General features: G+C 43.6%; 1 protein-coding gene across 2 annotated transcripts in view; it reads right to left on the reverse strand.

The window, feature by feature from the left end:
* Eed (embryonic ectoderm development) overlaps positions 1-9,616 on the reverse strand; it is a 61,062-nt gene extending 51,446 nt beyond the window's left edge. The window contains exons 1-2 of one of the 2 annotated variants that reach the window (XM_004658269.3): positions 9,399-9,616; positions 1,613-1,765 (exon numbers count right to left, since the gene is read on the reverse strand). In XM_004658269.3, coding sequence (XP_004658326.1) covers positions 1,613-1,765; positions 9,399-9,512 — 267 coding nt within the window. In that variant the 5' untranslated portion in view covers positions 9,513-9,616. The remainder of the gene's footprint in view (positions 1-1,612; positions 1,766-9,398) is intronic. The other variant, XM_045145516.1, reaches the window with a different exon arrangement.
* Positions 9,617-12,626: the final 3,010 nt, after the last annotated feature.

Below are 12,626 nucleotides of genomic sequence, written 5' to 3' on the forward strand. Positions count from 1 at the left end.
AATCCTAGCACTTGGGAGGAAGAGGTAGGAGAATTACTGGAAGTTCAAGGCCACAGTGAGACTACATAGTGAATTCCAGGTCAGCCTGGGCTAGAGTAAGACCCTATCTCAAAAAGCAAAGTAATAATAACAACAATAATAAAAACTGTACAAGATTAAGATGTGTTTCAATTTACATGGGTCCAATTAACTGGTCACATTCAGCCTGAAGTATCTAATGTTTAAATTTTACCAGAACATAAAGTGTAAGCTCATAAAACCTTTTATTTAAAGCAGCAATAAAGAAAGCAAGCTAAGCATGGTGGTGCACGCCTTTAATCCCAGCACTCTGGAGGCAAAGGTAGGATTGCCGTGAGTTCAAGGCCACCCTGAGACTACATAGTGAATTCCAGGTCAGCCTGAGCTAGAGTAAAACCCTACCTCAAAAAACCAAAAAGAACAGAAGAGACGAGACAAGACAAAAGCAAGAAAGAAAGAGAGAAAAAAGCGGGCCGAACATGCAGTATTATACATTTAAAATAAAACACAACAAAATTAAAGCAAAAATGACTAAGTATGTAGATTTTGGAACCACCCTCAAAAACAAAAAGTCTTCAAAAACAAGAAAAAAATAAATAAATAAAAAGCCTTCAAAACACTAATTTTAGAGTATTTTAGTTGGGCGTGGTGGTGCACGCCTTTAATTGCAGCACTTGGGAGGCAGAGGTAGGAGGATCACAGTGAAATCAAGGATAGCCTGAGATGACATAGGGAATTCCAGGTCAGCCTAGACTACAGTGAGACTCTACCTCAAAAAAAAAAAAAAAAAAAAACTCCCCCCCCCCAAAAAAAAAGAAAGAATTATTGGGCTGGGGAGATGGAATAGCAGTGCAGTGAAGGCACCTGACTGCAATTCCCTAGTATCCATGCGAGTCAGATGTCTGGTGGCCCATGTGTCTAGAGTTCACTGGCAGTGGCTAGAGGTCCTGGCGTGCCCATAGTGTATGTGTCTCTCTCTAAAATAAAGCAAAAAATTTTTTAATCTTAAAAAAAAAAAGAAAGAAAGCCGGGTATGGTATTCGAGGCTACCCTGAGACTACATAGTGAATTCCAGGTAAGCCTGGGCTAGAATGAGACCTGACCTAGAAAACACACACACACACACACACACACACACACACACAATAATAATAATAATAAACTAAAAATTAATTATTTTGAGCTGGAGAGATGGCTCAGTGGTTAAGGCATGTGCCTGCAGAGCCTAAGGACCCAGGTTTGATTCCCAAGTGTCCACATAAATCAGATGCACAAGGTGGTACATGCATCATTGGTTTGCAGCAGCTAGAGGCCCTGGTGTTCCAATTCTCTCTCTCCCCCCAGATCCCTAGCAAATACGTAAAATAAAAAATGTTTGATGGGTTTTTGAAGGACAGTCTCACTCTCACCTGGCACTCACTGTAGTTCCAGGCTGGCCTTGAACTCACAGCATTCCTCCTACCTCTGACTCCCAAGTGCTGGGATTAAAGGTGCAGTCACCACACCTGACCATAAAAAATATTTTATACTTGAGAGAATACTAAGAAGTATTCTGAAGCCCAGCCCTCAGCCCAAAGGATTGGTCTGTACATACCTTGAGGCTGTTTACACATTTGAAAGAATATTTGCATTTCTTTGACTTCCATTTTCCCTTTCCCCAACTTTTCCTTCCAGGTGCATTGGCTGTATTTGTAGGAGTGTCAGGACGTTCAGTGTTGGTCCCGCTCTCTATACTGACAGCATCATCCTGTAAGCAGTAAATAAATTAGGGAAAAATGTATGAACAGATACTGTAGCAAAAACAAAAATATTAAGAATGATAATACACGGGCTGGAGAGATGGCTCAGCAGTTGAAGGGGCTTGTTTGTAGAGACCGTGGCCTAGGTTCAAATCCCCAGTACCAATTTACAAAGTGAGATGCACAGGGTGGCACATGCATCTGGAGTTCATCTGCAGTGGCAGAAGACCCTAGTGTGCCTGTTTCCTCGCTCTTATTCTTTCTCTCTGCTTTCAAATAAGTAAAAGAAAAGAAAAGGGTGATAATGGAGGAGGAACTTTGCCTTTAGCTATTAAGGCACAGGCCTGCATGGCTGCTTCCATATACTAGGTCATTTACTCTTCACAAGTGTTCCGAAAGCCTACTGGTTCTCTAGTTGGTAAAAGCTACCAGGATTCAACATTTCACCAAGTACCTAAAATTACTGGATAAACCCAAAAAATCTGACTGGCTCTACTACATACATGTCTTCAAAATTTGTTGTGAAGGTCAGAGCATGGAGTAAATAGGTGACCATTCACAGCAAAAGTGTTCCTACTTTAGATATAGTCTTGCAAAATCTTGTTAATGAAATTCTGCTTATTTACAATATAAACCACCAGAATTTTTTAAAGATCCTATAAAATCTATGCTATTTGAAAATGCAATTTTTCTCATGGTTCTGAAGAATAATCTTAACATATTTGAAATCTAGAGAGAGGTTTTTGTTGTTGTTTTTCAAGGTAGGTTCTCACTCTAGCCCAAGCTCACCTTGAACTCACTTTGTAGCCCTATGCTGGCTTCAATCTCACAGGGATCCTCCTACCTCAGCCTCCAGGGACTAAAGGCATGCACCACCATAGAGATCTTGGGGGTTTTCCATCTTCAGATGGCTCCAAAATGAGATGCCTTTAGCAAAATAAACAATCTAGGGCTGGAGACAGGGCTTAGTGGTTAAGGCACTTGTCTGCAAAGCCAAAGGACCCAGGTTCAATTCCCTAGGACCCACATAAGTCAGATGAAAAGGTGACACGTGCATCTGGAGTTCAACTGCAGTGGCTAGAGTCCCTCGCACACCTTCGCCCACCTACCCTCCCACCTTTCCTCTCCCTCTCCCCCCCTCAAATAAATAAAACAATCTAGAACATACTGATTATTATCTAGCATTACAAAAGAACAAAAGAGATGAGGGGTTAGGGAAGTGATTTAGCAGTTATAAGCACTTACTTGCAAGGCCTGAAGACCAGGGTTCAATTCTCTAGCACCCAGGAAAGCTGGGCTCACCAACGTGATATTTACATCTGGTGCTCAATTGCAGTGGCAAATCCCCCCCAACATATAATCCTCTGCAAATAATAACTGACTTGTTTTTTTTTCAAGGTAGGGTCTCACTGTAGTCCAGGCTTACCTGGAATTCACTATGTAATCTCAGGGTGGCTTCTAACTCACAGCAATCCTCCTACCTAGTTCTACCAGAGCAGGGCATGGTGGTACACGCCTTTAATCCCAGCACTCAGGAGGCAGAAGTAGGAGGGATCGTCATGAGTTCGAGGCCAGCCTGGGACTATATAGTAAGTTCCAGGTCAGCCTGGGCTAGAGCAAGACCCTTCCTTGGGGGGAGGGGTAGAGGCATACCAGGCCCAGCAACTGACTTTTTTAAAGACTTCTTTAAAAAGTAAAAGTGGGGGCTGGAGAGATGGCTTAGCGGTTAAGCACTTGCCTGTGAAGCCTAAGGACCCTGGTTCGAGGCTTGGTTCCTCAGGTCCCACGTTAGCCAGATGCACAAGGGGGTGCACGTGTCTGGAGTTCGTTTGCAGAGGCTGGAAGCCCTGGCGCGCCCATTCTCTCTCTCTCCCTCTATCTGTCTTTCTCTCTGTGTCTGTCATTCTCAAATAAATAAATAATTTTTTTAAAAAAAAGTAAAAATGAACAGGGTGTGCTGGCACACGCCTTTAGTCCCAGCATTTGGGAGGCAGAGGTAAGAGGATCACCAGGAGTTCGAGGCCACCTGAGACTATATAGTGAATTCTAGGTCAGCTTGGGCTAGAGCAAGACCCTACCTCAAAAAAACAAAAAAAAAAAAAAAAAAAAAAAAATGTTGGGCATGGTGGCACATGCCTTTAATGCTAGCACTCAGGAGGCAGAGGTAGAAGGATCATCAGGAGTTCGAGGCCAACCTGAGACTATATAGTGAATTCTAGGTCAGCTTGGGCTAGAGCAAGACCCTACCTCAAAACAACAACAAAAAAAAATATGTTGGGCATGGTGGCTCATGCCTTTAATCCTAGCATTCAGGAGGCAGAGGTAGAAGGATCACCTTGAGTTCAAGGCCACCCTGAGACTACATAGTGAAATCCAGGTCAGTCTGAGCTAGAGTGAAACCCTACCACAAAAAACAAAAAATAAAAAGTAGAGATGCAGCTAGGCATAATGTGGTGACTCACAACTGTAATACCAGCAGTCAGGATGCTGAGACAGGAGGACTATGCTGAGTTTGAGGCCTGTCTGTACTATACTATATAGAGAACTATAGGCTACAGTATGAGGTCTTGTATCAAAAGGAAAGTGGTGGGGGGGGGGTGGAAGCAAGTGGTACAAGGTAGACATTCAATAAACACCTAAAATATAATTTAATGAAAATGTAGACATAATGAAAATAGAAATTGTAAAATTTTTAAATTGCATAAAAGTTAATTTTAGCCAGCCATCTGAATCCCAGCACTTGGCAGGTAGAGCAGGATGATCATGACCAGCAAGGACAGGGTGGCAAGACCTTGTATCAAGAAACAAAAAAGAAATCACCTATCTACTAAGATCTCCTTATCTACTACCTGTATTTGTACAGTTAAAAGTACAGTACCGGAGAAATGGCTTAGTGGTTGAGGCACTTGCCAGCAAAGGCTAAGGACCCAGGTTCGATTCCCCAGAACACACATAAGCCAGATACCATGGTGGCACATGGATATGGAATTTGTTTGTAGTGGCTAGAGGGCCTGGTGCACTCATATAAAAAAATTTTTTTCAAAAGAAAAAAAAAAGCCAAGTGCAGAAAGCAGGACAGTGCACCAATGAAAAAATATGTTCCCCGCCAAGTGCCAAACTATAGGTTGTACTGATACTCCTTACCTCACAATTGTTTTATGAGGTGGGGAGAAGACAACTGGCAAATTGGCATACCAGGGCACCCAAACCCAGACACTGCAATCGACGTTGTGTGCATGTGCAAACTTGCCATCTCTCCAGCCCTCACTATTCTTGATTTTGATAAAATCTTACATTTTTTAAAATTTATTTATTTATTTATTTATTTATTTGAGAGAGACAGACACAGAGAGAAAGACAGATAGAGGGAGAGAGAGAGAATGGGCGCGCCAGGGCTTCCAGCCTCTGCAAACGAACTCCAGACGCGTGCGCCCCCTTGTGCATCTGGCTAACGTGGGACCTGGGGAACCGAGCCTCGAACCGGGGTCCTTAGGCTTCACAGGCAAGCGCTTAACCGCTAAGCCATCTCTCCAGCCCAAATCTTACATTTTATCAAAAGTTCATATGACTGTAAAGTAACTTCTGGAATAGTACTAACGGTTGTTGTAGGTAGTAACATCAGACAGCTCAGTCTGGAAGTTTGTCCTTTCCTTAAGTAGCTGGCAAGGTGAAGTCTTAACTTCCTTGCTGAGCGAATGATGGCACTAGTCTTTTGGTTGGCATCACTGTGTTTGTTGAGGACTGGGAGGGGTTGAAATTAGTATAGGTGCATATTAGGAATTTGATAAAGATTTTATTTTCATTTAATGTTAAGGGCTAGAGACATGGTTTAGTGGTTAAGGCCCTTGCCTGCAAAGCCAAAGAACCTAGGTTCAATTCCCCAGAAGCCATGTAAAGCTAGGTACACTAGGTGGCACATGCATCTGGAGTTCATTTGTAGGGACTAAAGGCCATGGCATGCCCATTCTCTCTCTTCCCCAAATAAATAAATATTAAATTTTTTAGAATCTTTTGTTTAAAAGATTAAACAAGACAAGCAATCAAAAAAAGAAACCCCCAAAAAATGCTCCTAGACATTTATATACCAGTTCTTTACATTCAAGAAACCACATAAAGCTGGGTGTGGTGGCGCACACCTTTAATCCCAGCACTCAGAAGCAAAGGTAGGAGGATCATCATGAGTTCAAGGCCACACTGAGAACACATAGTGAATTCCAAGTCAGCCTGGACTAGAGTAAGTAAGACCTTACCTCGAAACCCTCTCCCCGCAAAAAAGCCACAAAAAACACAGGCATACTGCAGATTCTTATTGTGACCATTTAATTTACCATCTCCTCCAAAGGCAAAGCAAGTACAAATATGACACCAACAAAACACTTCCACTTTAACTTTTATTTTTATTTATTTTAGGGGGGACAGGCACAAGAGAATGGGCACACCACGGACTCTATCCAATGCAAACTCACTCCACACACTTGCACCACCTTGTGCATCTGGCTTTCCGTGGTTCCTGCCAGTTACATAAGCAAAAGACAAACTTCCAGACTAAGCCCTCTGATGTTACTACCTACACAGTCATATGAACTTTTGATAAAATGGAAGATTATGTATTTAAAATACTTTCTTCAATTCCTTAACTTTAACAATCAGAGTGGCCTAAGAAACCAAAAATTCCATTTAAAACAGTTTTTCTACCACCTATAAGCTTCTTGGCACTTGTTTACTTAGGAATAAAACTACTCCCTTATTACTTGTTCTTCAACTTATTTTTATACAGCATTCCCTTCCCTATCCCATGTCCTAGTTCAGGTGACCTTGAATGGATATCAATGTGTCTAGAGGTGAGGACACCTGGGATGGAGTGAGGGGTGCCTTAATTTTCACCACTTCTAACTGAAGTAGAGCACTTCCTTTTTAAAATATATTTTATATTTTATTTATTTATTTATTTGAGAGAGGGAGAGGGAAAGGTAGATAGGAAGAGAGAATGGGTACTCCAGGGCCTCTAACCGCTGCAAATGAACTCCAGATGCACGCACCCCCTTGTGCATCTGGCATATGTGGGACCTGGAGAATTGAACCTGGCTCCTTAGGCTTCACAGACATATGCCTTAACCACTAAGCCATCTCTCCAGCCCAACACTTTCTTTTCTTTTATGGCAGGAAGCATAGATGAAAATGTTACTGTGACCATGGCTTTATCAGCAACAGAAATCTGATATTTTATCATCCAAGATTATTGGGACCAGAAGTGTTTCAGAGTTTGAAGTTTTTGAATTAAAAAAAAAAAAAAATCCAGGTGGGGACGTAGTGGCACACACCTTTAATCCCAGCACTCCAGAGGCCAGAGGCAGAGATCATTATGAGTTTGAGGCCACCCTGACAAGGTGAATTCCAGGTCAGCCTGTACTAGAGTGCAACCCTATATCAAAAAAACAAAAAATAAACAAAAACCCATGGTCTAGAGAGATGGCTTAGCAGTTAATGCACTTGCCTGCAAAACCTAAGGACCCAGGTTCAATTCCCCAGTACCCACAGAAGCCAGATGCACAAGGTGACACATACATCTGGAGCTCATCTGCAGTGGCTAGAGGCCTTGGTGCACCCATTCTCTATCTGCCTCTTTCTCTCTCAAATAAATAAAGAAAGAAAGAAAATCCAAAAATCTAGGCTGGAGTTGGCTTAGTGATTAAGGTCCTTGCCTGCAAAGCCAAAGGACCCAGGTTCGAGTCTCAATACTCCCATAAAGCCAGATGCACAGGATGGCACATGCATCTGGAGATCATCATATGCAGTGGCTAGAGGCCCTGGCATGCCCATTCTCTATCTGCCTGTGCCTCTCTCTCTCAAAATAAATAAATAAAATATACTTTTATAAAATCCAAAAATATTAAGTGCTCAAAACTCTACATTTTGAGTGCCAATATGACACTCAAAGTTTCAAATTTTGGACTTTCAGAATAAGGATGCAGCAGATCTTTAAAAAAAACAAAACCCAAAACAAAAAACCTGTCACTCCTATCAGACCCTGCTAGGACTTCTTACTTATACATCTGTTCCTACATCTAAAATTGGGAGAGGGAAAAAAATAAACAAAAACAAAAAACAAAAAAAAAGTAAAGAAAAAAAATAAAATTGGGAGAGGGAGAGTTCATTCTTTGTTGGGGATGAAGCCAGGACTTCCTGCAATCTAATACTGAGTAATACACCCTCCCCAGCCTTAAAGATACTTTTAAAATATATGAGAGTAAAATGAATTAAAATATGTGAAAAATAAAATGAATCTGTATATTATTGTGAGATACATACATACATACATACACACACACACACACACACACACACACACACAAACATTACTCTGCACACCTGTAATCCCAGCACAGAGAGGCTGAGGCAAGAGGAGAACGGATTCAAGGACTATCTGAAATACACAGAAGACCTGGTCCCAAAAACCACTGTGTGTGGTTTTTAGAAAAGTTCCACAGGGATAAACGTCAAAGGCACACACCCTTATTTGGAGGAACCCAAACATAAAGCTAACCCAATCATCATTTGGTTCATGAACATCTTTAGAACCAAAAAGTACATTCTCCTTAGATTGTGCAAAAAGAAAAGTTTTCTCTTAATTTTGTCCCCTCAAATTTTCTTCATTTAAATAGGTCTTTAGTTTTCATTACATCTTGGCCAAATATTAAGTCCATGAAAAGGCTAAAATCGCAATTCTACACTACGTTATCCAAACAGTAATTATTATAAGTAATATTTGTGGGTTTTTTTTTTTTTTCAGGGCAGGCATTTCTCCTAAGTACTTTCTATCATCTCTCATTGAACGGTCACATTCCACAAAGCTCACCTAAATTAAATGTGCCTTTATCGTCGCTGCCTAAAAACGTTGCAGGACGTTTCCCTCTACGTAAAAAATATATATGCATAAACATATACATACACATATACATGTGTATATAGCGTGCATACACATATGTGTATTAAAGCTTCTAAAGAGGAATTAATTTGTCCTCTCCAACTTCTTAATCAAAAGTGGTTCCCCTTCCAAGTTACAAGACGACTTCCTCAACTCTGCTCCTTTCCTACGGGGGGAAAAAGAAAACAACATACCCCGCACGTCCTCGGACGTAGAAAACCCATGACACCCTTTAATAACCCAAGTCCAAGTTCTGCCCTCCCCATCCCGAACATCCCTCGGGGCGGAAGAGTGACAGCCCTCAGCTCCGAGCCCCCGGGCGGATCAACTTCTCCAACAGCAGCCCAGGCTCTTAATCTACAACAATCTCAGATCTGCACTCGCTCTCAGGGGCCCCAAAGGGCCACAAGCACTCCTCCATCCCACGCAAAATGACCTCAAAACAGCCCTCTCGGACCCCCCAAAAACCACTTAAGAAAAAAGAAAAAAAAAAAAAAACCTTTGCCAAGTTTCTGGAAGTTGCCAGCCCCAGCGCCAAAGCCCCGGAGCCAAGTTCGCGGCGGGCCCGCCCGCGTGCGTTCCCGCGGCGCCGGGTGGCTGACACCTCTCCCTCCCCCACGGCCGCGCGCCGCCCCCGCCCGCACTTTCTCCCCCTTCAGAAGCGCCGAGAACTTCCAAGTTCCACGGCGGCGGGACGGCGAGCGCTGCGCACTCACGTTCTCGTCTCCGGAGAGGTCCGGGTTGCTGTTCTCGTCGCTGCTCAACTTCTGCTTCTTGGCAGCAGGCATGTCTGTTCCCGCCGGCGCTGTCGACACTTCCCTCTCGGACATATTCCTCCGCCTCCCTCCAGGTTCCTGCCGCCTCGGGCGGGGCCTCCGCCACACCGCCGTCAAGCAAGCCCGGCCCGAGCCGGCCGCAAAGTTACCACTGCCGCCGCCAGCGCCGCCGCCGCCGCTCCCCCCACTGTCGCAAATCGCGCCCAGCCGCCGAGGCGGGCGTGCGTGCGACCCCGCCACACTGCTGAAAAAGGGGCGCGCGCGCGCCCTCTCGCACGGCTTCCTGGCGGCTGCTTCCCTCGCCCTGCACCCGGCTGCCCGCCGTTTTCCCGCCGCCCTCCCGACGGTTTGCACCGAGCCGTAGGATCCGTTTGGCTGACAAAAAAAAAAAAAAGGCAATATTTCGTACGTCGTCCCCCCCCTCTCCGGCACCGCCTCGAGAAGAGGCGAAACTCAAAGGGACGCTCCCTCAGCCCCTGCTTCCTCCCAAAGACGTTTCATCCGCAATTGGCTCAATTCTTCGGTCTTCGACCCGCTGCAAAGGAGCGAAAGTCTGTGGACTGGGTTTGACCACCACTGCCTCAAGGGAGGGGGGGGACAAACAAAATAAATCACCTCTTGTTCTGGCTGGTGTCAAGGGTGCTCATTGTTGAAGTTGGAGGAAAGCGTTTCACCGCTATTCACTAGACTGTTCGCACCTTAATTCTTTCTTGAGGGTAGAAATTCAAAACCCATTATCGGCCTCCTACTGGACACCCCCATCAGACAAATGGATGAGGCCCAACCGGAGATGCGCATGCGCCGAGCCGTGTTCTCGCGCTGGGTTGCGGGGGACCAGCCTCTTGCAGGCCCCTCCTCGAGGTCTTGTTTGCTTAACCAGGTAGTCTTCCACCGGCTGTCCACAGCCTGGCGTGCATTTCGAAACCCTACCAAACCAGAGTGTCTGAAGGTGCCCTAAACTTTTGACGGCTATTTTGTCTGACGATGATTTATCGCAGTGAATCATTATCCTTATTGTAATAATGTAGGTTGCGTTTATATTGGTTACATACAAACATTTTAAATTGCACAGTTTTAGAGTTAAGTAAAAATGTCTTGGCATATGCAATTCCAGGACTAGGGCGAGAGAGGCAGGAGACTCCCCGCAAGTTTGAGGCCATCCTAGTCTACATAGTATATTCCAAGCTAGGACTACGTAAGAAGAACTTATCTAAAAGTAAACAATGTATATCTTCTACCTAAAGATATAGGCATTATACATATGTATGTGTACATTTAAGCCACATAACTGAACAAATAACACCGTGCTCCCATTTCATAAAACACAATCGTGACTTTTTTTTTCCTAGGATTCAGTGTTCTTACCTGTAAGATAAGGAAATAGGGACAGACCAAACATTTTTTGAGCATCCACTTAATTGTATAATTTTTTTCTTTTTTTAAGCCCCATTGTATCACCCAATAGAGTAAACCATCTATAACATACTAGTGTACTTAAATGATTCCTATATGATATTTTTACAGTGAAAACATGAGTTTGATTATTGTCAAGTCCTCTTCCTTTCAGAAATAAGAGAATTCTTTTAAAAATATTTTTAATTTTTATTTATTTGAGAGGAAGAGAAAGAGGCAGAGAGAGAGAGAATAGGCACGCCAGGGCCTCCAGCCCCTACAAACAAACTCCAGATACATGCAGGGTCTTGTGCATCTGGCTTACGGGAGTCCTGGGAAATCAAACTTCAGTCCTTAGGCTTCACAGGCAAGTGCCTTAACCACTAAGCCATCTCTCCAACCCAAGAAGAGAATTTTTCATTGACCTATATGAGAAACAAGTAAACAATAAGGAAAAATAAGTCTAAAAACTAAGGTTCATGGCTTAATAATAATAGAAATTTTTGTTGAACACTTCTTATGCACCAGGCATCATTAAGAACTCCTCAGTTGGTGAGAGAAAGATAAGGCAGGTACTGAGACAGCTATGAAAAGTAATGTGTGCTTTGTTTGGAATGACATTTTCATGGGCTGAGAAATGTAGCTTCACAAGTGAAGGCTAATCATCAAAAGCATTTCAAATCTAATTACTGTGCAGGTGCACATAACGTGTGTGTGTGTGTGTGTGTGTGTGTTCAGTGACAGCTGCAAGGAAGGGGTCTACTTCTATTCATGAAATTAGAAAAGTGCCTAATCTTTGGATAAAGGACACAAAGGAAAATGTCTTTTAACATTCATGTTATTTTGCTAACAAAGCAAAAATAAAGGGTCTTGCAAGATGTGGAGATGGCTTTGAAAGTAAAGAAGGTGCTTGTTTGCAAAGCCTACCAGCCCAGGTTCATCCCCATCACCCACATAAAGCCAGATACAAAGTAGTGCATGCATTCTGTGATTCTACCACACCTACCACAATGGGATATGGAGAATTGCCGTACAGCTAATCTGGCATGCATTTGCAGTCTGGTAGTACCTCTACACACATGCTGTGCTGTGCACGCCCCCCCCACACACACACATGAGCATAAATGAATAAAGAGTATTACTAAAAGTTAGAGAGAGCCAGGCATGGTGGCACACACCTTTAATCCCAGCACTTGGGAGGCAGAGGTAGGAGGATCGCCATGAGTTCGAGGCCACCCTGAGACTACATAGTGAATTCCAGGTCAGCCAGAGCTAGAATGAGACCCTACCTTGAAAAAGAAGTTAGAGGGAGCACACCTTTAATCCCAGCACTTGGGAGGCAGAGGTAGGAGGATCGCCATGAGTTCGAGGCCACCCTGAGACTACATAGTGAATTCCAGGTCAGCCAGAGCTAGAATGAGACCCTACCTTGAAAAAGAAGTTAGAGGGAGCACACCTTTAATCCCAGCACTTGGGTGGCAGAGGTAGGAGGGTTGCTGTGAGGTCAAGGCCAGCCTAGGACTACAGAGTGAGTTCCAGGTTGGCCTGAGCTAGAGTGAGACCCTACCTGGAGAAACCAAAAAAAAAAAAAAAAAAGACAAGCGAATTCTGGCTGGAGGTAGTCCAAGGTGACCAGTTATTAATGGTGGGAAATTCTCTCTAAATGAATTTTTGCTGTTACTGAATTAGACAGCAGAGCCCAAGAGCAAGGTCTAGTTAAGGGCTCAGAGACTAAACTGGCCTAGGAGAGAGTCCTTGTTGGTAATTTAAGATATG

The sequence above is a fragment of the Jaculus jaculus genome, chromosome 3 (assembly GCF_020740685.1).
Source record: "Jaculus jaculus isolate mJacJac1 chromosome 3, mJacJac1.mat.Y.cur, whole genome shotgun sequence".
NCBI lineage: Eukaryota > Metazoa > Chordata > Mammalia > Rodentia > Dipodidae > Jaculus > Jaculus jaculus.